Raw genomic sequence first — 23,389 nt, 5'->3', positions numbered from 1 at the left:
GACACGAGACAGTAGGATATGCAGATGCAGGTAACGGTGTGCCACTGCCAGCAGGGCCCCTTTGTATTTTCTTTCCCATTTTTTTGGCAGTAGGATTGAACACTGAAGCTATGTGATGGCTTTTGATCTCTGAAGGTGTTGGGCTTTGCGTCGACTGCTCAATGTTTTTATTGTCACGGGTGAAATTTTTTTTGCAATGATCTTCCGTAAGCCAACCGGTGAGTTGAACAAGAAAAGGATATATGTTCGGTTTGCAACACCAACTAATTCACTTTATATATTAAGGTGTGTTCAGAATGTAGGTTATGTAGACATTTTAACTCCCATAGCATTTTAGAAAAATTTCAACTTCCCAAATGGACCTAAATTGTTGAAAGTCAATTCAAACTGCACCACCCACAATTCCCATACCATTTTAGGAAATTTTTAGCTTCCTAGATGGACCTAAGAGCATCTCCATCCGGCCCCCTTTCCCACTCCTTATCCTATTTTTTAGGAAAAACAGTACAAAAACCTCTCCAACCGGCTCCCTTTCTCACCCCTCATCTTTGAGGGACCCCTAAAATTGCATCTTCGAACCTCATCTGTAGGAAGTGTGTACCGAGCCCCTATCCATCAACGACCGAGCTTCCCGCGCCGCCACGGACATCTCCTCCGCCATCCACGCCAGGTACACCTTCGCCCCCCCTCCCCTGTCCCGCCGCCTGGCACGCCGACGCCTCCTCCGCTTGCCCGGCAAGCGGCTCCTCCGTTTTGGCCGACGCAGCCGCCTCCTCCGCGTGCCCCACGCCGCCGAACCCCGTGGCCGCCCGCGCCGCTGGCCCCCTTCGCCGCTCGCGCCGCTGGCCCCCTGGCTGCGCCACCGGACCCCTTGGCCGCCCGCGCCGCTGGCCCCCTTCGCCGGCTTCCCGCGCCGCCACAGACATCTCCTCCGCCATCCACGCCAGGTACACCTTCGCCCCCCTCCCCTGTCCCATCGCTTGGCACGCTGATGCCTCCTCCGCTTGCCTGGCAGCCGGCTCCTCCGTTTTGGCCGACGCAGCCGCCTCCTCCGCGTGGCCCACGCCGCCGGACCCCTTGGCCGCCCGCGCCGCTGGCCCCCTTCGCCGCTCGCGTCGCTGCCCCACCGCTCGCGCCGCCGGGCCCCTTGGCATCCCGCGCCGCTGCCCCCCTGCCCGCGCCACCGGCTCAGCACCTCCGGTGCCCCGCCCAGCAGATCTGAGCGAGAGAGGAACTCGGAGAGGGAGGGAGTCTGGCACAGAAGGAGTCCGGCTGGAGAGAGGGAGGGAGTCCGGCCGGGGAGTGGGAGAGAGGAGGAGGGAGGCGACTGGGAGAGTGAGGCGACGGGGAGATATTTGGAGCCGGCTGCAGAGAGGTTTGGAGTGGGCCGGCTTTAGAGAGAAATGGTAGAAATTGATTATGTGTAAATTTTGCAATGCTAAAAATTGATTATATGTATACAATTTGTGTTATGCAGGTGTAGGTTACAACAATGGATAGTTTTTTGGATTTGATGAGTGATCCAAACATTGAAGACAATGGACCGTATTGGGATGATAGTCAATTTGCAAGCCCACTTGAGGAGCAACAAACGCCACATGTAGAAGCTGGTGCATCCCAAAAAGCAAAAAAGGCTAGATCAAAAAATTTCAGTGTAAAAGAAGACAACATGTTGGTGTCGGCATGGCTAGAAGTTAGTTTGGATGCTATACAAGGGAATGAACAATCACGTGCTACGTATTGGCAAAGAATTACTGATTATTTTCATGAGCACAAGGACTTTGCATCTGATCGTAATTCCAATTCTCTACAGCATCGTTGGTCTGTCATACTAGAAGGTGTTAACCGATTTTGTGGATGTTATGTTCAGATTCAAAACAGGAGGCAAAGCGGGGTGACAGAACAAGATAAGGTATAATGTTCTCTTCTTTATTTGATTGTCATTTTATATGGTGGTGCAAGTCTAATAAGGTGTACTTACATGTGTAGGTAATGCATGCATGTGAATTGTATAAGTCAAAAGATCCGAAAGGCAGATCGTTCGGATTGTTGCATTGTTGGAATATCTTGCAGCACGAGCAAAAGTGGAAGGATAGGTGCGGCGAGAAAAAACAGAAGACATCCACCACTGGAAGTCCATTGTCCAGTCCTGGGACCAATGAGAGTCATCTAGAGGTTGATGGGGAGGGTCATACTTCAGAGCCCGTGGTTAGGCCAGTAGGTAGGAAGGCGGAGAAAGAGCGACAGCGGCGAGGTAAAAATCCCATTTCTTCTGGAGATAATCTTTACATGGAAGCGATGGAAAACTTGTGGGCTAAGAAGAAAGAGGCAGAAGCCTTGAAAGAGGTTGCAAAAAAAGAGCGCAATGATGAAAGACTTGCACTTGAGAAGAAAAAGATTGAACTGAAGGAACAAGATATTGAGTTAAGGAGAAGGATTGAAGATGATAAGGTGATGAATATGGATCTTAGTGCTATGAGTGAGCGACAACGACATTACTATACACGCTTGCAGGATGAGATCATTGCTCGGCTGTTTGGCACAGGCTCGGGTTGAGCTACTTCATATATAGAACTTTAAGTATTTTGTTGGCACTTTAAGTATGTTGTATAAACTTTAAGTATGTTGTATAAACTTTAAGTATGTTGTACAAACTCTATGTTAGTTTTATGGACTATCTATGTTAGTTGTACAGACTATCTATGTTAGTTGTTGTGTGATGAAAAATCTGCATACATTACCATACGTTATTACAACTGCATACATAATAGGTACTGACTACATTATTACGAGTGCATACATAATTAAAACAGTACATGGCAGGTACCGACTATATTGGTACAACTACACACTACACCCCTCCATATTTTTTCCACAGGTGCTCGACTAGATCATCACGAAGCTGTGAGTGAGTTTCCCTGTTAGTAATGGCTAGATGAGTTCGAAGAAACGCTTGCAGTTCAGCCGTAGGACGATGAGAAGCTGTCACAACTTCTCCCATCCCATCAAAATGGTGGTCACCTTCTGCATCTCGCTCATCTTCAACGATCATATTATGCATGATGATACAAGCTGTCATGATTTGTCCTAGTGTGTCTTGATCCCAAAATCTTGCTGGCCCACGAACAATGGCAAAACGAGATTGCAGAACTCCAAATGCTCGTTCCACCTCCTTCCTCACCGCTGCTTGTACTTTCGTAAAATATTTCCTCTTATTCCCTTGTGGAGATGGTATTGGCTTAACAAATGTGGCCCATTGAGGATATATGCCATCTGCAAGGTAATACCCCATTGTATAATTATGATCATTAATGGTGTAGTTCACTTCTGGAGCGTGCCCTTCAGCTAGATTTGCAAATAGGTGAGAACGGTGCAGAACATTAATATCATTGTGAGATCCTGGTAAACCAAAGAAGGCATGCCAAATCCAAAGATCATGTGAAGCAACGGCTTCTAGAATAATGGTGGGCTCGTGCACATGACCGGTAAACTGACCTTGCCATGCTGCAGGGCAATTCTTCCACTTCCAATGCATGCAATCTATGCTCCCAAGCATACCGGGAAAACCCTTTTGCTCTCCAATTGTAAGTAATCTAGCTGTATCATTATCATTTGGGGATCTCAGGTACTCATCACCGAAGATTTCAACAATAGCTTTCACAAACCTTTTAAGACTCTCTACAGCAGTACTTTCTGCAATCCGAATATAATCATCAGTAGCATCTGCTGCTACTCCATAAGTTAGCATCCTAAATGCTGCGGTTATCTTCTGCAAAGGAGATAACCCAAGACGTCTGATTCTATCTCTTTTCTGCACAAAATAATCATCATGTTGTTCTACAGCTTGCAGTATGCGAAGAAATAGAGAACGAGACATTCTAAACCTGAAGAAAGTAATAAGAATCAGCCGAACCCCAGAGGATGCACAAAAATAATGAACAAACAAAAACAGATACAAACCTGCGACGAAAGAAAGTTGGACCGTAGGTAGGAGCATCTGAAAAGTAGTCTTCGTATAGCCTCCAATGCCCGGCTTCTCTGTTGCGGTTGATATACTGACGTCCAGGCACAGAACCCCCAGGTCGTGCAGCATTCAAAAGCGCATATTGAGTGTGTGCTTGGTGTAGTGTAGCAAGAATGAATTCGTCGTCATCATCCTCCTCCGACGACGATGAATCTACCAGAAAATGATGACTCATTTCGATCAGAGAGGGAACTACAAAGGAGTGTGACTTGTGAATGGCAACCGGGGACTGGCCGGGTTTACATAGAGTTGGAAGTAGCTGTTAGAAAAAACTAGCCGTTTGAAAAAAAGTAGCCGTTGAAAAATAAATAGCTGTTGGACAAAAGAGTAGCCGTTGGGAAAAAATAGCCGTTGGGAAAAATAGCCGTTGAAAAAAAAAACGTTGAAAAAAAGTAACCGTTGCAAAAAATAGCTGTTGGGAAAAAACCGTTAGAAATATAGCCGTTAGAATTAATTTGGTAGTTAAAGGATAATATTAAAATATGGGTGAGTGAAATATAAGGGGTCAGATTTAGGGGGTCGGTTGGAGCGCACAGAGAAATAGGGGGTCAGTCTGGATAGGAAGAACCCCTATATGAAGATATAAGGGGTCAATTTTAGGGGGCCGGATGGAGATGCTCTAAGGTGTTGAAAGGCTAAGGAGTCAATTTAAATTACTCAACTCACACCTACTGGTGGAGATGGAATGTGAGAGATATTTTTGTTTATTAGATATTGGAGTCTGGCTATACCATAATGTTAAAATTGAAGATTTTACATGTTTACATTACACACATCCAATAATTTACATAAGGTAAAAACATTTATAAATATCATATCCACTCATCTTGCCGTTTCCTACTAAACAATATGAGGTAGAAAGAAAATAGTAAATCTCATATTCAAATACACATAAGTAGAAAAGTTTCACAGCCGTTACAACTATAGTAATCTCCTAGAAATGGATAGCTTGAGCTTGACATCGAAAACTACCGGATTCTTACATAAAATAGGAGAAAAAAAAACTCCACCAAAAACAGTACATGTAAATCCGGCAGATAGCAGCTGCGAGACGCCATAACCATACGCCCAACCCAACCAAATCTTGTTCCCACGTACAGGAACCAGAAATTCTCTGAATTTCTAGGCACGGAACGCCCCTGAAACAGGCGACGGGATCACGGCGCGGGGCCCCTGACCGCGCCCGCGCAACCGGCCGAAAACCCTTGGTCCAGCCGCCCCCTCGCGCCCGCCGCACCAATCCCACCCCATCCCAACGCTATCCGCAGCCCTCAGGCTGGTCCGCCTCGCGCCTCCTCTGCGAACCCTCCCCTCCCCATCCACCCCACCCCACCCCACCCCCGCCGCCGCCGAGGAGGAGGACACCCAGCGCGCCACGCCCGTCCGCGAGGCAGCAGGGATCTCTCACGAGCATGGGGCTGCCGCTCGCCTCCGCGAGGCCCTCGCCGCGCGCGCCCGGCGCCTGCCCGGCGCTCCTCTTCTCCCCGCTTAGGCCCTTCCCGCTCCTCCGCTTCCCCCCGCGGAGACCCGCGGCCTCCGCGCGGCTCCGCCTCCGGCTCCGCGCCGCGTCGGGCGAGGGCGTGCCGGGCGCCTCCGCGGGAGAGGAGGTGTTCGGGGCCCGGAGGGAGCTCACGGGCGTGCAGCCGCTGGTGGAGGCGCTGCCGCCCGCGGCGCGGACGGCGGCGGAGCTCGCGGTCGCCGCGGCGGCCGCGGCGGCGGGGTACGGCATCGGGCTCCGCGCGGGTGGGGGGTCCCGCGCCGTGGCGGTGGCGGGGGCGGCCGTGCTCGGCGCGGCCAGCGTCGCGGGTGCGGCGGCGGTGAACTCCGTCGTGCCGGAGGTCGCCGCGGTGGGGCTGCACAACTACGTTGCCGGCCACGACGACCCCACCAAGCTGGACAACGGCGAGGTGGAGGCCATCGCGAAGAAGTGAGTTTGGAACGGGTTGCCCTGTGTATGGTTGCTGCATTGCCTGTATGCTTGAATGGTGTTTGAACTACTGCCGTGCTACTGAAAATATCAGGCTAGTTCTGGTATTTTTGTCAGCTCCCTTATGTTAGGATTTGAATGAATGATTGTTGTTCTCATACTAAGGCCGTGTTTGTTTGAGCTTCTGCTTTTGAGCTTCTCTGAAAAGCAGTGCTTTTGGCTTTTCTGAAAAGCTGCTTTTGGAAATAGGTTGTTGGCTTCTGCAATAAATTTTTGGCTTCTCAGCACATAGCTTCTCAGAGAAGCACATCTCAGCGAGCTTCTCAGCTTTAATTTATTTTCCTCAGAAACAGGCTTCTGGCTTCTCCAGAAGTCACTTCTCCAGAACCTCGTTTGTTCTGGTTTCTGGCTTCTGCCAGTAGCAGAAGCAGTTTTAGAAGCAGCAAACAAACACAGCCTAAGGCCGTGTTTGTTTGAGCTTCTGCTTTTGAGCTTCTCTGAAAAGCAGTGCTTTTGGCTTTTCTGAAAAGCTGCTTTTGAAAATAGGTTGTTGGCTTCTGCAATAAATTTTTGGCTTCTCAGCACATAGCTTCTCAGAGAAGCACATCTCAGCGAGCTTCTCAGCTTTAGTTCATTTTCCTCAGAAACAGGCTTCTGGCTTCTCCAGAAGCCACTTCTCCAGAACCTCGTTTGTTCTGGCTTCTGGCTTCTGGCTTCTGCCAGTAGCAGAAGCAGTTTCAGAAGCAGAAACAAACACAGCCTAAATAGAGTAGTGGGTAATGGGTAGAGAGCTAGCTGGTTCGAATCAAGTGCCGTTTAGTTGAGGTTTTTATTTTGTTTATGAACTGAAGACCTTTTGTTGTGATATGCACTTTGGTTTTTTTTTTCCAATTTAGCCTCGCACTAATGTTTATTTAGCCACTTACTTTTGAAGCTCCCATTTGTTGTTGGAATGCTAGTAAATTTTGGTTTACCTAATTATCTTGTTTTGGTAAAAAGAAGCAATGTAGAGTTTTCATGTATGTAAGCTAAGATTTTCTTTTGGGAATGTGAATTGCATAATCAGTCCTCTCGAAATTTGCTTTGTTCAATGCCACTCTTACTCCTTTCTCCATAATCTTATGATTTATTATTTTTTGTTTTAGATATGGAGTTAGTACACAGGATGCAGCCTTCAAAGCAGAGCTCTGTGATTTGTATGCCAGGTGAGATTCTTTTGAGGCCCTTGATGTTTTTTCAGCTAACTCAAATGCTTGTGAACATGGGAATGCTCATAGCAACCAGAAAATATTGTCTAGGCCAAATGTAATTGTATATGGCATTAATTCTATTGTGATCGAGGTGCCGAATTGTGGTTTGACCAATCCTTAGTTACTATCACTACTATCTTACCCCAGAGGGAAGTATTTATACTAGTATTTCTTCCCTTCCCCAATAGCCTTAAGAAAGTGTTATTTTTTTACCTACCATACTTCTCCTGTATGCAATTTTTACCATTTATTGTTTTTATGATAATATATTTGAAAACGCACAGGCGTACAACATTTTGAAATTATTTTTAATGACATATTGTTCTCATATTGTGCCCATATAACCAATCTACTAATCTAGACATTTAGCGAGATATTATTGGTTCAAGTGATCGAGATTCATCCACACATCTGGTACTTCCCATAATGACACTTGTATGGCCCGGAGGAACAACTTTTATGGTACTCATTTGAATTAGTTCTTAAATAAACTTACATCTTTTGGAAACTGGCAAGCAGTTGTCAATTTCCATGGATGTTGGCAGTTACCTTCTGTAGTAAACTGAGAATCTCCATAATTGAATAGTGTCAGTTTTGTTGCTGAATATGATTTTACACTTCCTGTATAATGTTTATTTTTGGTCAAGTTGCAATCAATTGTATATTTTATCTTAAAACATTCTTCCTGTGCCGGTGAATGTGTATAGACAGTATTCCTTGTAATTAATTCTGTATGTTTTTGTGAGATCATTTTCATTATTTCACCAAATGATTCTTCTCTGCAAGCGGCCCTGTTCAAATTATGGGGTACAACAATCTTTGGTTGAGATATAATTTATTGTTTTGCCTGATAAAATTGCTAACTATCTGTGAGAAGACTTGGTTGCAACTTTTAGGTGATCAAGTGACAGTATTAGATCCTTGAAAAATGGGAAAAATGCAACCCCCCCCCCCAAAAGTTGTTTTGTTGCAAAAAATCCCCCAAAAGTTTGACTTTGTTGCAAAACCCCCCTCAAAAATTCAAAAAAAAAATTCACAAAAAATTCTAAAAAAAACTAGAGACAATTCTAAGACCTGTGAAATTTATTTTCAAAAATAATATCCTTTGCATCATATTTCATGGAGAGGAAGTTTGGAAAAAAAAGAAAAATGTGCAGCTCATTTATTAACTCATGTTATTTTAACTTTGTCATGTCTACCATTATTTTTCCTACACAAATAATTGTTTAAGTAAACTAATAAAAGTGGTTTCACTAATTTTGGGAGTGTTATGGATTAGTTATGAATTAATCTATCTGCAACACATTTACCCAATCCTGCACGTTACAATAACTATTTCAAGATTTCATGTATTTTTAGACGATAGAGGATCATGTAAGAAGAGTAAAAAAATTGGTTTCATGATTTTTTGATTAGTAAATAATTAACTATGCATTTAACTCGAATTAATAAATGAGCTGCATGTTTTTCTTTTTTTTTCAAACTTCCTCTCCATGAAATATGATGCAAAGGATATTATTTTTGAAAACAAATTTCACAAAAGGTCTTAGAATTGTCTCTAGTTTTTTTTTAGAATTTTTTGTGTTTTTTTAATTTTTGGGGGTGTTTTTGCAACAAAACCAAACCTTTGGGGGGTTTCTTGCAACAAAACTACTTTTGGGGGGGGGGAGTCAAAATCCAAGTGACTTTTTTTTTGGGGGGGGGGGGGTTGCATGTTTCCCTTGAAAAATTGACAGTATTAGATGTCATAGACTTGTCTTGTAACTTTTACTAGGCTAAATTTGTAATATGCTATTCACCATTCACTACTTGTTGACCCCTCCATTGTACTACCAGTTGGAGGCATGAAGGTTGTTGATTATGAAAAAAGAAATCATTATAATCTTCCAGTTTAAATGATCTTCTTTCAGTAGTTCATCTTCACTAATGACTATATTTTAATAAGCAATTAGTCCCTGGATGTTTTTAATCTATGCTAGGGGATTTAGGCAAGTAATTACAATTATTGAAACAGATGTACAATTAACAGATGCCCTAATTGATGCGAGTGTTGGTTTACATCGGGATAACTACCGCACATAACGTATGACTTGAAGGGGATGAGGGGTTAGTAGAAGGGAGATTGGAGCATGGATTGGGATGAGAGAACTAGAGTGGTTCAGGGAGGCAAATAGATTAGAGAAGATCTTGGTTGCCTGATACAGATATTCAATGCGTCCCTTTTACTATGGACGTGCTTGCCTCCTTTGGCTCTATTAGCTTACAAATTAATTTTCATATTCTCCCTAGACTCTTATCTGCTAAACCATGGACTCTGATTCCTAACCAACTATGCAATCCTCAACATGGGTACCGATCTCCTCCTGGAGTCCTTGCTGGACTTGGACTGCACATGCATACTAAGCCGCGAGATGCTTCTGTACTTGTTGCCCTGTTCCGTGCAGAATTTTCAATGCAGTGCTGAACTGCTGTCATGCCATGTCCTGCTGCAGTACATCACCATTAATCCAGCGTTTTCCTTCACATGAAATCCTATTGTGGTCAGAGCCAATGTGGTCCACAGCACTAGTAAATACCAAGCTCATCTGGTGGTGGTGGTGATGGTGTTTGTGTTTGTGTTTGTGCATTGGGGGTGTGGGGTCCAACTTTGAATTTCAGCCTTCCAATTTCGTGATGGTCAGCAATTCAGCTTGCCATGGGTACACCCCATATTTTGAACTCATGCTTTTTATTACAAAAAATATCAACTATTTACAATTCGCATATCAGTATTTTTGTAATGGGTTATTATTCTTCAAGAAGCCTCACCATCCTGAACATCAGTTGTTTGATCATCCTTGTCCTGCCCATGCTTTTGTGCAGGTTTATTTACTCAGTACTTCCTCCAGTAGATGAAGATCTCAAAGGTAGTGAGGTTGAGGCTATTACAAAATTTAAAAGAGCTCTTGGGCTCGATGATGTAGATGCTGCTAACATGCACATGGAGGTATTGCCTCCTGATCCAAGCCCTTTTATATCTTACTATTAGTCTCATATGTTCTTATTGCTTTACTCTCCATTTTTCACATTTCCTCTGTTTTATGCCTATATCTTTATGCCTTTTACCTTGCTTTTTGTAAATTGTGATAGATTGGTAGACGCATATACAGAGAGAGGCTAGAAACAAGTGATCGTGATGCTGACATGGAACAAAGGCGGGTAAGTGTTTATGAGAACATGCATTAGACACTTTGAAACCTTTTCTGTTGACCCTGATTATAACCATGGCAAATACTTTGTAGGCATTTCAAAAGTTAATATATGTATCAAATCTTGTCTTTGGAGATGCATCCGCATTCCTACTTCCATGGAAACGCCTTTTTGGGGTAACTGATTCTCAGGTAGTTTTAGCTCTTGTTCATTTACCATCTTATACTCTGTATACAATGTCTCAGTTTATGCTTTGATCTCATGGAGGAGCAGAATGTCACCTTGAGTATGATATTTGATTGCTTGTTCTGAACTGTGAACTTTGAAGTCTAATTTCACCTAATTTCTAACAATATTGCCACTGTGGTTATGAAATATCTCTTAAAGTGACAGGCTTGCTCTTTGAATAATGCTGTGCTACTTGTTCTTGATGCAATGGGGTATTTTAGAGGGTTTGGCCGAAATGTTACTTTCTTCCAGTCCAAAAAGAATGTGCTTTTTGACTTGCCATGGTTGTCCTACATGCTCCTTGTGCCCAATTTGAATATGTCCAGATATATCGAGAGTGCATATTTGATGTTCCTATGGGCATCTTCCTTTTTATGAGAAGTGCATAAAATGCCCACCCCAACCCCCCACCAAAAAAAATAAAAATAAAAATTGATGCGTGTAATGTATGTGATGTTATCCACACAAGCAACATTTGAAGCTCCACTTTACAAAAAGAAAAAAAACATAAAGACCAGTAGTGCATGAGACATAAAAATGTTTGTTTTTTGACTAGCATTGTCAAAGTTCAAACATTTGACTAGAATGGATGCAAATGGAAAGAGTATTTCTGCTGATAACCTGAGAATACAAGTTGTCTGTGACTTGTACTATATGGCCATTCACATGTCTCAGATCCTTTTTGTTCATATTTTGGCGCACGTCTTTTCAACTGTTTGTCTGTTCCTTATTGATCTGGCGACGGCTTTTACTTTTCTATACGTCTAGTTTTACATTATGGTTGTTTTCCAGATCGATATTGCTATGAGGGAAAATGCGAAGAATTTATACTTGTCGCAGCTCAAGTCTATCGGGAGAGGTACTGCTGTAACACATTTCTTTTGTAGGCATTAGTTCCATTTTGAAGTCATGCTGTGCTTACAAGATTTGCTATATCAAGTAGATTAGAGTAGTACACTGGACAGATAGCAATGGTATTTTTTGTTATATTAATTACTTGATATATCTCTTATAGTCTTATTGCATTTCTTGAATATTCACAACTCAAAATGTTCTCTTTTTCTAGGTCTTGACATAGGCACGCTCATTGATGTAAGGAGAGCACAACTTGCATATAAACTTTCTGACGAGGTAACCCTTCTCTTCTAAGAATATATGCTGCTCATTTGCTTTTGCTTCATTGGGTCTTAAAATTCATCAATACTTGGAGCACAACGTCATATCCATATAGCATGCTAACTATGTACATACACCAGTTAAGAATCTAAACAAAAACAAAAGGTTACTATATTTGATTATTGGCATTGATCTAAGTATGCTGGAAAAAGACAAATTGCATCAATCTAAGCATGTTTTGTTGTTAAGTAAGATGTCCTAAATCTCTTAGATTTCTTGCAGATTGCTGCGGAGATGTTCAGGGAGCATGCTAAGAAGCTAGTTCAAGAAAACATTTCATCAGCTTTAGACATCTTGAAGTCACGTAAACCGTAAGAAACCTACTTATCTATTGCAAATCATGCTACCAGATTTCATCATTTGACAATTTTCATGAAAACCTGGGTGATGTTCTAAGATAAATAGTTAATGGTTCTAAGGAAAGGGCATAACCATTTTTCTAAAACCTGATATATAAGATTGTAATTTGGTATAAATTTTGGCCATATGTAATAAGGAAAAAATCTCTAACTAGCAATGAGTAACAATCATCTTTTTATCCTTGCTTAAATCAAGAAATCATCCATCATGTGCCACATTTCCCACACATGGCCCAGTCCTGTTGTTATGAAGTGTTTATTGTCCTTGCAGGGTTTCACAATTGTCTTGTCTATCATGGGCAACCACATATGTTCTCAAATCTCTAGTTAACATATGAACTGTGTTCATATACATTATCAGTTAGACTTGTAGTTAAGAGAAGTGTTTAGGTTTGGTTTTACTAGTAGAGGGACTATCTAGCTATAGCTACTATTAGGAGCAGCTGAGCCATTTGCCTTCCAATGGAATGTGAGGACTGAGGAGACCAGAGGATATTTAAGAAATTGCATGAGCTTTTCTTGACCCATAATTAGCAATTATGAATCCTTGTGGAGGATGATAGGATAAGTCCTTGTGCAGTCTTTGTGGGGCTGCCACATGGTGGTCTTGCTGCCCATATGCTTTAGGACAGCATCTAGGACACTAGGACAGCATCTTAGACTAGAGGACAGCATCTAGGACAGCATCTTAGACTAGAGGACAGCATCTAGGACAGCATCTTAGACTAGAGGACAGCATCTAGGACAGCATCTTAGACTAGCATCTTAGACTAGCATCTTGGCATATGCTTGGCTGGCTATGGGCCTATAAATATGTATCCCCAACCCCTCAGGTTGGTATGGCATTTGTGTGAGAAATAGAAAAAATTGCCCCAATTCCTAGTGTCATCCTCTCTCGATGAGAGTAAGAATTCTTCTACTACCAAAAGTAAGAATTCAGCGACTAACAAGTGGTATCAGAGCCTGTTTATCCTGTAGCCTGAGCATCTCCTGCTCATCTCCCCCCTCAGCCTCACAGCAGCCCCAGCTAAGAGCAGCAGCAGCCCCGGTTGCTCCTGCTCATCCCTCTCCCTCTACGCAGAGCAGCAGTAGCTCGTCTGAAGCAGCCCTCTCCCCACGCAGCAGCCCTTCCCCGGTAGCGCGTCATGTCCGCAGGGCAGTCTCAGCGCTCGGTCGCCTCGAGCACGCGGCGCCGGCAGGAGGCCGAACTTGCCGCGGCAGAGGAACGCGAGCGAGCGGCGGCAGAGACCGCTGCGGCGGCGGCAAGGGCGTCGAGGCTGGCAGTGGCGGAGCTAGCAGCAGCCAGAGCGGAGGCAGAAGCAGCGGCGGCGGCGGTTGCAGCGCGTGCGGCGGCAGCGGAGGTCGAGGCTCTGCGCGGCAGCACCGGCAGCTCCATTTCTGCTGACGACAGCGCCGACGCGGACCTCGAGCTGCCGGAGGCAGAGGCAGCGCGAGAGCGGGCGGCACAGTGGGCAGCGGCGCACGCCCACGAGCGGGGCGGCAGCCCAGACAGGCGCGGAAGCGCCGGCGGCGCTCCTGGAGGAGGCGCGCACGCCGGCGGCGCTCCTGGAGGAGGCGCACACGGCAACGGTGGCGGACGGGTCGATGGAGAGCGCGGCCTTTACAGGCGGCGTGGCTCTCTCTCCCCGGATCGGTACCGTGGTCACCACGGGTTCCAGGCTGTTGTCAGGGACGTCGGCCCCGGCGGTGGGTGGCCTACCCTCACTAAGACCAACTACGTCGAGTGGGCTGCGGTGATGAGGGTAAAGCTCCAGGTGCGGCACATATGGGAGGCAGTCCGGTACGGCGACGTCGACTACGACCAGGATCGACGGGCGCTGGATGCCCTCATCGCAGCAGTCCCGTCCGAGATGCAGTTCTCGCTTACCAATAAGCGGACTGCCAAGGAGGCTTGGGACGCCATCGCTGCGGCACGCATCGGCAGCGACCGCGCCCGCAAGTCCACACTGCAGGCACTTCGCAAGGAGTGGGAGAACCTGGCCTTCAAGCCAGGTGAGGACGTTGATGACTTTGCTCTCCGTCTCAACACTCTGTTGCAGAAGATGGTGCAGTTCGGCGATGACACCTACGGCGATGAGAGAGCTGTCGAAAAGCTCTTCCGCTGCGTCCCCGAGAAGTACAAGCAGATGGCTCGCTCGATCGAGTCTCTGCTGGATCTCTCCACGATGTCGATCGAGGAGGCGATAGGTCGCCTCAAAGTTGTCGACAGCGATGAGCCACAATCTCTCTCGGGGCCCATCACCACTGGCGGGAAGCTCCTTCTCACTCGGGAGCAGTGGGATGCCTGCCAGGGTGACCGGAGGAAGGGGGAGCCTTCTTCCACGACAGGCGGCCGCAAGCGTGGCAAGCCGCGCAAGGCACGCAGAGACGCCCAGGCCGGGGCGCGAGGACGTGCCGAGGGTGATGCCCGCGGAGGCGCCCAGGGCGGCACCGCCGGCAAGCACAAGCCGGCACGAGACGACACCTGCCGCAACTGCGGCCGGCTTGGCCATTGGGCCAAGGACTGTCGTCAGCCACGACGCGGCCAGGCCCACGTCGCACAGGCGGAGGAGGAGGAGCCGGCTCTGTTCATGGCTCATGCGAGCATAGAGCTACCTCCAGCGGCACCGGCCGCAGCGGCTCTCCTCCACCTTGACGAGCCAAGAGCACACGCCCTCCTCGGCGACGGCTCCGGCAACGACAAGACTGACGGGTGGTGCCTCGACACCGGCGCCACCCATCACATGACCGGTCGCCGGGAGTTCTTCACCGAGCTTGACTCTAGCGTCCGAGGCTCCGTCAAATTTGGGGATGCCTCCGGCGTGGAGATCAAGGGCGTCGGTTCCGTCATCTTCACCGCCGTGTCTGGTGAGCACAGGCTGCTCACCGGAGTCTACTACATTCCCGCGTTGAGGAACTCTATCATCAGCTTGGGACAGCTGGATGAGAACGGTTCGCGCGTGGTTGTTGAGGATGGAGTCATGAGGATTTGGGATCGCCGTCGTCGCCTTCTTGCCAAGGTAACCAGAGGCACAAATCGACTCTACGTCCTTAACGTGCAGGTGGCACAACCCCTCTGTCTCGCCGCTCGTCGGGACGACGAGGCGTGGCAGTGGCACGAGCGCTTCGGGCACCTTCACTTCGAGGCCCTGAAGCGGCTCAGTGCCGCAGAGATGGTGCGAGGCCTGCCGTGCCTCGACCATGTGGAGCAGCTCTGCGACGTCTGCGTGCTAACGAAGCAGAGGCGACTCCCCTTTCCCCAGCGGGCGAGCTTCCGAGCCAAGGAGAGGCTCGAGCTTGTGCACGGGGACTTGTGTGGCCCGGTGACACCGGCCACACCGGGAGGACGACGCTACTTCCTGCTGCTCGTCGACGACCTCTCCCGCTACATGTGGGTGATGGTCCTCGGCAGCAAGGGAGAGGCTGCGGACGCCATCAGGCGCGCGCAGGCTGCTGCGGAGGCGGAGTGCGGCCGCAAGCTGCGCGTGCTGCGCACCGACAACGGCGGCGAATTCACAGCGGCTGAATTCGCGTCGTACTGCGCTGATAAGGGCATTCAGCGCCACTACTCCGCGCCGTACAGCCCGCAGCAGAACGGCGTCGTCGAGCGGCGCAACCAGACGGTTGTGGGGATGGCTCGGGCCCTCCTCAAGCAGAGGGGGATGCCGGCTGTCTTCTGGGGAGAGGCGGTGGTGACGGCCGTCTACATCCTCAACCGCTCGCCTACCAAGGCGCTCGACGGCAGGACGCCGTACGAGGCTTGGCACGGGCGCAAGCCGGCGGTCTCCCACTTGCGGGTCTTCGGCTGCCTCGCGTTCGCCAAGGAGCTTGGCCACATCAGCAAGCTCGACGACAGGAGCACTCCGGGAGTGTTCATAAGCTACGCGGAGGGCTCAAAGGCCTACCGCATCCTCGACCCGAAGACACAGCGTGTGCACACGGCGCGCGACGTTGTGTTCAACGAAGGGCGAGGATGGGCGTGGGACAAGGCGATGGACGACAGATCGGCTCCGACGTACGACGACTTCACTGTCGAGTACGTCCACCTCGAGGGAGCTGGGGGAGTAGGCAGCTCTTCTTCGACGAGCGTGTCTACCCCAGTCCCCGAGCCTCCACCGACCCCGGCGCCTGCTACTTCGACAGCACCACGTTCTCCAGCCAGGACCTCGGCTGCGATGAGTTCTTCGCCGGCTCCACCACAGTCGGCAACGCCACGCACTCCAGCACCGACAGGCACCTCTCCGGGCACGTCTACTCCAACACCAGCTCGTGTCGAGCACAGCCCGGTTGAGCTCGCTACTCCGCTCCCTCACGACGAGGAGCGCATCGACGCGTACCACGACGGCGAGCCGTTGCGGTACCGTACGATGGAGAACCTTCTCGGCGACCAGCCGGTGCCGGGACTGGTGCCTCACGATCTGGAGGCGCAGTTGCACCTTGCGTGTGACGACGGCGAGCCTCGGTCGTTTGCAGAGGCCGAGAGACACGCGGCATGGCGCGCCGCGATGCAGTTGGAGATGGATGCGGTTGAGAAGAACCGCACCTGGGAGCTTGCTGACCTCCCTCGTGGTCACCGAGCGATCACCCTTAAGTGGGTGTTCAAGCTGAAGAGGGATGAAGCCGGCGCCATCGTCAAGCACAAGGCTCGCTTGGTGGCACGAGGTTTCGTGCAGCAGGAGGGGGTCGACTTCGACGACGCCTTCGCTCCCGTGGCACGGATGGAGTCCGTGCGACTCCTCCTTGCGCTAGCTGCCCAGGAGGGCTGGCGTGTTCATCACATGGACGTCAAGTCGGCGTTCCTTAACGGCGACTTGAAGGAGGAGGTCTACGTGCACCAGCCGCCGGGATTTACGATCCCCGGCAAGGAGGGCAAGGTGCTCCGCCTGCGCAAGGCCCTCTATGGCTTGCGGCAGGCACCGAGGGCGTGGAATGCCAAGTTGGATTCCACGCTAAAAGGGATGGGCTTCGAGCAAAGCCCGCACGAGGCGGCCATCTACCGACGGGGCAGTGGAGGAACTGCTTTGCTGGTGGGTGTCTACGTCGACGACTTGGTGATCACCGGCATCAAGGATGCGGAGGTGGCGGCATTCAAGGAAGAGATGAAGGCCACCTTCCAGATGAGTGACCTGGGACCTCTCTCCTTCTACCTGGGGATCGAGGTGCACCAGGATGACTCCGGGATCACGCTTCGACAGACCGCCTACGCTAAGCGCGTCGTTGAGCTAGCTGGGCTCACCGACTGCAACCCAGCTCTCACTCCGATGGAGGAGAGGCTGAAGCTGAGCCGCGACAGCACGACGGAGGAGGTGGACGCTACGCAGTACCGGCGTCTTGTGGGGAGCCTTCGCTACCTCGCCCACACACGGCCGGACTTGGCATTCTCCGTCGGCTACGTTAGTCGGTTCATGCAGCGACCGACGACGGAGCACCAGCAGGCTGTGAAGAGGATCATCCGCTACGTTGCGGGGACTCTCGACCACGGCCTCTACTACCCTAGGTGCCCTGGGGCGGCACACTTCGTCGGGTACAGCGACAGCGACCACGCCGGCGACATCGACACCAGCAAGAGCACGAGCGGGATCCTCTTCTTCCTCGGCAAGTGCCTCGTTAGCTGGCAGTCGGTCAAGCAGCAGGTGGTGGCTCTGTCCAGCTGCGAGGCCGAGTACATAGCGGCCTCCACCGCTTCAACTCAGGCGCTCTGGCTCGCTCGATTGCTTGGTGATCTCCTCGGCAGAGACACTAGAGCGGTGGAGCTCAGGGTGGACAGCAAGTCCGCTCTAGCCCTGGCAAAGAACCCCGTTTTCCATGAACGGAGCAAGCACATCCGGGTGAGGTACCACTTCATCCGAGGCTGTTTGGAGGAAGGGAGCATCACGGCGAGCTACATCAACACCAAGGATCAGCTTGCGGACCTGCTCACCAAGCCTCTTGGGAGGCTCAAGTTCCTTGAGCTCTGCTCCAGGACCGGGATGGTTCAATCTTCCCACAAGACGACGCACAAGACTTAGGGGGAGAATGATAGGATAAGTCCTTGTGCAGTCTTTGTGGGGCTGCCACATGGTGGTCTTGCTGCCCATATGCTTTAGGACAGCATCTAGGACACTAGGACAGCATCTTAGACTAGAGGACAGCATCTAGGACAGCATCTTAGACTAGAGGACAGCATCTAGGACAGCATCTAGGACTAGCATCTTGGCATATGCTTGGCTGGCCATGGGCCTATAAATATGTATCCCCAACCCCTCAGGTTGGTATGGTATTTGTGTGAGAAATAGAAAAAATTGCCCCAATTCCTAGTGTCATCCTCTCTCGATGAGAGTAAGAATTCTTCTACTACCAAAAGTAAGAATTCAGCGACTAACAGAGGAGTGGTCAATCCTCTGAATGTTGGCATGCTTATAGATTTGGGATGTACCATTTCAGAGCATGGGTTGTTTTACCTTGCTTCTGAACGATGTGATTGCAGGGATAGCCTACCGCAGGCTGTTGACGGAGTGAAGAGTGTCCTTAAATTTAATAGTTTGCTTACAATATTAAGCAAGCACCCTCAAGCTGATCGATTTGCACGTGGTCTTGGACCTGTTTCATTAGGTAAAACGTGAAGCTTTTTGAAATCATATTTTAGTGAAACCTTATTTGATATTGTTTTTTGTTGCTTGGTCTGCATAGGTGGAGAATATGATCATGATAGGAGGGCTGATGATCTAAAGCTACTCTATAGGGCCTATGCAGCAGAAGTACTTTCAGATGGAATTGTTGATGATGAGAAGGTGATTCTATGTATCTTACTATCATGTCTAGTTTACTGATGTTTTCTTGTGAAATGACATGTTGAAATAAGTCCCCTGCTAATTCAGGTGAACTGGAAAATTGAAATAAGCCCCATTAGCCAAGTAGCTTGATTTGAGTAGATCAATGCAACATTGCAAGGCTGCATTATTTCGACTCCTCAAAATCGATCGCCATGTATTTCTGCACATGCCTTATGACCATAGCAATGTGTTTTACATGGTAGCATCTTAACAATAAATCTTTCCGTGATAAAATATTGCAGCTTGCTCCTTTGAATGAATTGAGAAATATATTTGGACTGGGGAAGCGTGAAGCAGAAGGTATCTTGTCAGATGTCAAAGCTCTCATATACAGAAGGAGACTTGCTCAATCATTCAACAGTGAATTGGCTTCAGTCCCTAGCAAAGCAGCATTCCTCCAAATTCTTTGCGAAAAGTTGCAATTTGATCCTGAACTTGCTAGCAAGATGCATGAAGGTACCATCTCGACGCTTTCTTATTGCAACATTTCTTTCACAGCATAGCTGTGGTGACCACCTGGATATCATGAGCCAAACAGATACGTGGTTTCGTTAAATGGTTCCATATGGTAGCTTTCTATCCCTTTGATGTACTCCCTCCTTTTGTGTTTACTTGGCAACTTTGACCACTTCTCTTGTTTGCAAATACTTGTCACCTCTACGCTTTATGAGATTTCATTTCCATTTTTACCCTTCTTTATTCACTTGTGTGGGCCCACACTACTATGCCATGCAGTACATAGACAGAAAAATCCGATGACACTGATTTAGAAAAAAAGGCATAGCAGGAGATTTTTTTTGTGAAGGCTCATGGTGAAGACTAGAACATTCCTGGACAGCCCAACGTAGCATCAGAGTAGCACAACAAGGCCCATTTCTGGCACCAGGACGAATTATTTTCATCAGCTTCAACCTGTGACAATTTTTTTTAATCAGGGACATTTTGGTCACTCCATGTAGAAAAATGATTGCCTTGGTTTTTGTGCCATGGTCAAAGTTGTCAAATAAGTGAAAACGGAGGGAGTATCAGTGCATGACATTGTTACACCATAAACTCTGCACTGCCATGCTGTTACTTTGTCAAAGCTATACCTTAACTGTAGGAAGTATATTTGTAGAAAGACAACTGTTTGTTTGGTTTGCCTGGATTATATTGCTTATGATCAGGAATGAATTTTCACTAGCAAAAAAAAAAAAAAAAAGAGCCAAAATGTTTTGATCAGAAGTAGCCTGTCATTCATATTCATAATACTAATGCTGTAACTTGTTTGTATAACTGTAGTAGTGCCAAGTTACGATGTAGCACGCTTTAGTTTCAACATTTTCTGGCTGTGCCACTGTTCACTTGTATCCTGAATATCAATGTGGTTTGAACTTCAGACATTTACAAACAGAAGCTTCAGCAGTTTGTCGCTGATGGAGAGCTGAGCAAGGAGGAAGTGGAAGCTTTGATGGCATTCCAAGTGCGTCTCTGCATCCCTCAAGAAACTGTGGATGCTGCTCATACTGAGATCTGTGGCCAATTGTTCGAAAAGGTGATACTAAATATTTTGGTGGCGCCTTTTGTTTGACATACTCTGCATATTTTTAGTGTGCGTTCCGTATCTTGTCGAGGCAAAGTTGATGGCTTGTTCTGTATCAGTGCTCTTATATTTGTTAGGACATTGCAGGTTGTGAAGGAAACTATTGTATCTGTTGATGGATATGATGCTGATAGACGAGAGGCTGTTAGGAAGGCAGCGCAAAGTCTAAACTTGAAAACGGAGGCTGTCATGGCGATCTTTAGTAAATCAGTATGTATTTTCCCTTCAAAAAGATAAATTATTCTGTTGTGTCTTATTGCTCCTGATCTTCTCTGATAAACTATTATATCCTTTTAGTATATTCCATCTGCAAATCTAGCTCACTATTCTAAAATTGCCAAATTCAAATGACCAGGTTCGGAAGTTATTCCTCAACTACATTCAGAGAGCAAAAGCAGCCGGGAACCGCATTGAAACCGCAAAAGAGCTGAAAAAGTTAATTTCCTTCAACACGGTTGTTGTTAGTGAGCTTTTAGCTGACATTAAAGGAGAGCCATCCCCAACTGCTGAAACTGAACCATCAAGCGCAACCTCAGAATCTGAGGGAGAGGATGATGAATATGAATGGGAATCGCTGGAGACATTGAGAAAGACTAGACCTGATAAAGAGCTCAAAGAAAAGCTTAGAAAGTCAAGCCAGAAAGAGATAACCCTCAAGGATGACCTTCCATTGAGAGACAGGGCTGAGCTCTACGAGACATATTTGATGTTCTGCATCACTGGGGAGACAACTAACGTATCATTTGGAACAGCAATCTCCACGAAGAAGGACGATTCAGAGTTTTTAATGCTAAAGCAGTTGGGAGACATACTTGGTTTAACCCGCAAAGAAGCTCAAGATGTTCACATTAAGTTTGCAGAGAAAGCTTTTGTGCAACAGGCAGAAGTGATTCTAGCTGACGGGAAATTAACAGAGGCCAAGGCTGACCAGCTTGCAAAGATTCAGAAGCAGGTTGGTTTGCCTACTGAACATGCACAGAAAATCATTAAGAGTATCACAACGACAAAGTTGTCTTCTGCAATTGAAGCTTCTGTTGCTCGAGGTCAGATCGGTATACAGCAGGTCCGAGGATTGAAAGAAGCAAATTTTCAACTGGATAGCTTGATTGCGGAACCACTGCGAGAAAGCATTTATAGGAAAGCTGTTGAGGAGATCTTTTCATCAGGCACAGGTGATTTTGATGAAGAGGAAGTGTATGTAAAGATCCCAGCTGATCTCATCATTAGTGCTGAGAAGGTAAAGTCAATTGTTCAGGATATTGCAAAGGTTAGGTTGGAAAACTCCCTTGTTCAGGCTATTGCCTTGCTTCGGCAGAAGAAGAGAGACGATGTGGTATGTACTAAGTGCCTCTTTACCTGCTGCTTATCATTTGTTTCTCTGAGAAATTTTGTTCGCTGCTAGAAGCACTTCTAGAGGAAGACAAATTAAAACCTCCATTTACAATATTAAGTATCTCTTAGACACTGTTAGTAACCTAAAGGCATATTGGGTTTAGTTTATTCTAGATCACTGGCACACCATATCAAAGAACCTAAACAGGAAAATAGTACATAGCGCCTACTAAAAAATTGGAAAATTCTAGCAGCTTTAGTTGTGATATTAGAACTGCTCTGATGTCTGTCACTAATTCACTGAGTTGTAGTAAGTTCCACTTACGATAATGTAATTGTGATGCTCAATGGGTTATGTGCGGTAACAATATATTTCCTATGCAGCTTTCATCTTTGAATGACATGCTTGCTTGTGACGCTGCCGTCCCCGCATCACAATCCTTGTCATGGCCCACACCGGGAGAGCTAGATGACCTGTATTGCATCTACCTGAAGAGCATTCCTAAGCCAGAGAAGCTATCAAGGTTGCAGTACCTGCTTGGCATAAGCAACGAGAAGGCTAACCAGCTCCGGGACGCGGCCTCGGAGGGAGCACTGCCGGTCACAACTCAGGAGGAAGAGGAGTTGGCGTTCTAGGAAGGGTCCTGTTTTTGTTCGGTAGCTAACAGAGTTGAGGTCCTTGCCAATGAAACGAACTTGGTGCTGTGGCAAACTGCTACTATTGTAGCTAGGTGCATACACATGTTTTTGAAAAGTAAAACGACGCATAATCCTGACATGCATAATTATTTGTATAGACAAGTCTTTGACACCGAAATTCGGTGACAGTCTTCCGCTCTTTCCTGGTTTCCTCTTTTGTTCACCATGTATCACAGCTATGACTGCAAACCCTCTTCTCATAACCCGGTTTTGTTGTTAACCCATCTGAAGTGCCAATGGCAGTTTGGAGCCTTCTAGTGCTCATCATTAGCTTTCTGTTTTCAATATGTAGCATGTTAAGCTAGTCGGTGTTACAGCAGTGGAGTCTGACCAATCAATGTATCTTTGACTTTGGGTGTACACACGCAGGCTTCATAGATGAAACCACGCGGCTTTTTGTATGCCATGTTCAAGTCTAGGTTTTTAGGCTTGGACAACGCTTGTTTGGTTGGATTAGGCTTTTGGTTGAAAAACTACTTTTCTGGTTTCTGACTGTTTGTTTTTGGCAATAATTTTTTAGTTTCTTAACTCATCAAAATCTAGGAAAGTTTCTTTCAACTAGTTTCTTAGCTTTTAGTTTATTTTTTTCAGAAATCAGTTTTCGAGTTTTCTAAAAGCTAGCTTAACAGCTGAGCAGTTTAGTTCGATTTCTGGCTTCTAAAAAGCAAAAGCCAGCTAGAGTGTATTCAACGGCGCAGCAGAGCGCTCGAGCCCCCTTACTGCCTGCTGCGACATGAGCCCCTTTTGGCCCATTCTCTATTTTTTGCAAGAGAAGAAGGAGAAGAGGAGGGAGATGATGTAGGGAAGGAAG

General features: G+C 47.2%; 3 protein-coding genes across 4 annotated transcripts; 2 read left to right on the top strand and 1 right to left on the bottom strand.

Moving 5' to 3' along the window:
* The first annotated feature begins 892 nt into the window (after positions 1–892).
* Positions 893–2,639, top strand: LOC133903826 (glutathione S-transferase T3-like). Of its 2 annotated transcripts, XM_062345288.1 has the most exons (3): positions 893–947; positions 1,478–1,912; positions 1,990–2,639. In XM_062345288.1, exons 2-3 carry the CDS (start codon positions 1,493–1,495, stop codon positions 2,554–2,556), a joined length of 987 nt encoding a protein of 328 aa, XP_062201272.1. In that variant the 5' UTR covers positions 893–947; positions 1,478–1,492; the 3' UTR covers positions 2,557–2,639. The 2 variants fall into 2 exon arrangements, with proteins under 2 accessions (XP_062201272.1, XP_062201271.1); XM_062345287.1 differs by lacking the exon at positions 893–947 and having other exon boundaries at positions 1,347–1,912.
* Positions 2,640–2,851: 212 nt separating this feature from the next.
* Positions 2,852–4,377, bottom strand: LOC133904058 (uncharacterized). Its single transcript, XM_062345533.1, has 2 exons — positions 3,961–4,377; positions 2,852–3,884 (listed from the first exon to the last, which is right to left on the bottom strand). The coding sequence occupies exons 1-2, from the start codon at positions 4,197–4,199 to the stop codon at positions 2,852–2,854; spliced, it is 1,272 nt and encodes a 423-aa protein (XP_062201517.1). The 5' UTR covers positions 4,200–4,377.
* Positions 4,378–5,173: 796 nt separating this feature from the next.
* LOC133903044 (protein TIC110, chloroplastic-like) lies at positions 5,174–22,800 on the top strand. Its single transcript, XM_062344387.1, has 15 exons — positions 5,174–5,951; positions 7,097–7,156; positions 10,064–10,187; positions 10,331–10,399; positions 10,483–10,581; positions 11,411–11,477; positions 11,685–11,749; positions 12,017–12,105; positions 18,620–18,744; positions 18,823–18,923; positions 19,208–19,421; positions 20,345–20,499; positions 20,635–20,757; positions 20,903–21,880; positions 22,264–22,800. The coding sequence occupies exons 1-15, from the start codon at positions 5,437–5,439 to the stop codon at positions 22,513–22,515; spliced, it is 3,036 nt and encodes a 1,011-aa protein (XP_062200371.1). The 5' UTR covers positions 5,174–5,436; the 3' UTR covers positions 22,516–22,800.
* The last annotated feature ends 589 nt before the right edge of the window (positions 22,801–23,389 follow it).

Source organism: Phragmites australis, chromosome 21, assembly GCF_958298935.1.
Source record: "Phragmites australis chromosome 21, lpPhrAust1.1, whole genome shotgun sequence".
Classification (NCBI taxonomy): domain Eukaryota; kingdom Viridiplantae; phylum Streptophyta; class Magnoliopsida; order Poales; family Poaceae; genus Phragmites; species Phragmites australis.
This window is presented reverse-complemented; position numbering and strand designations above follow the sequence as displayed.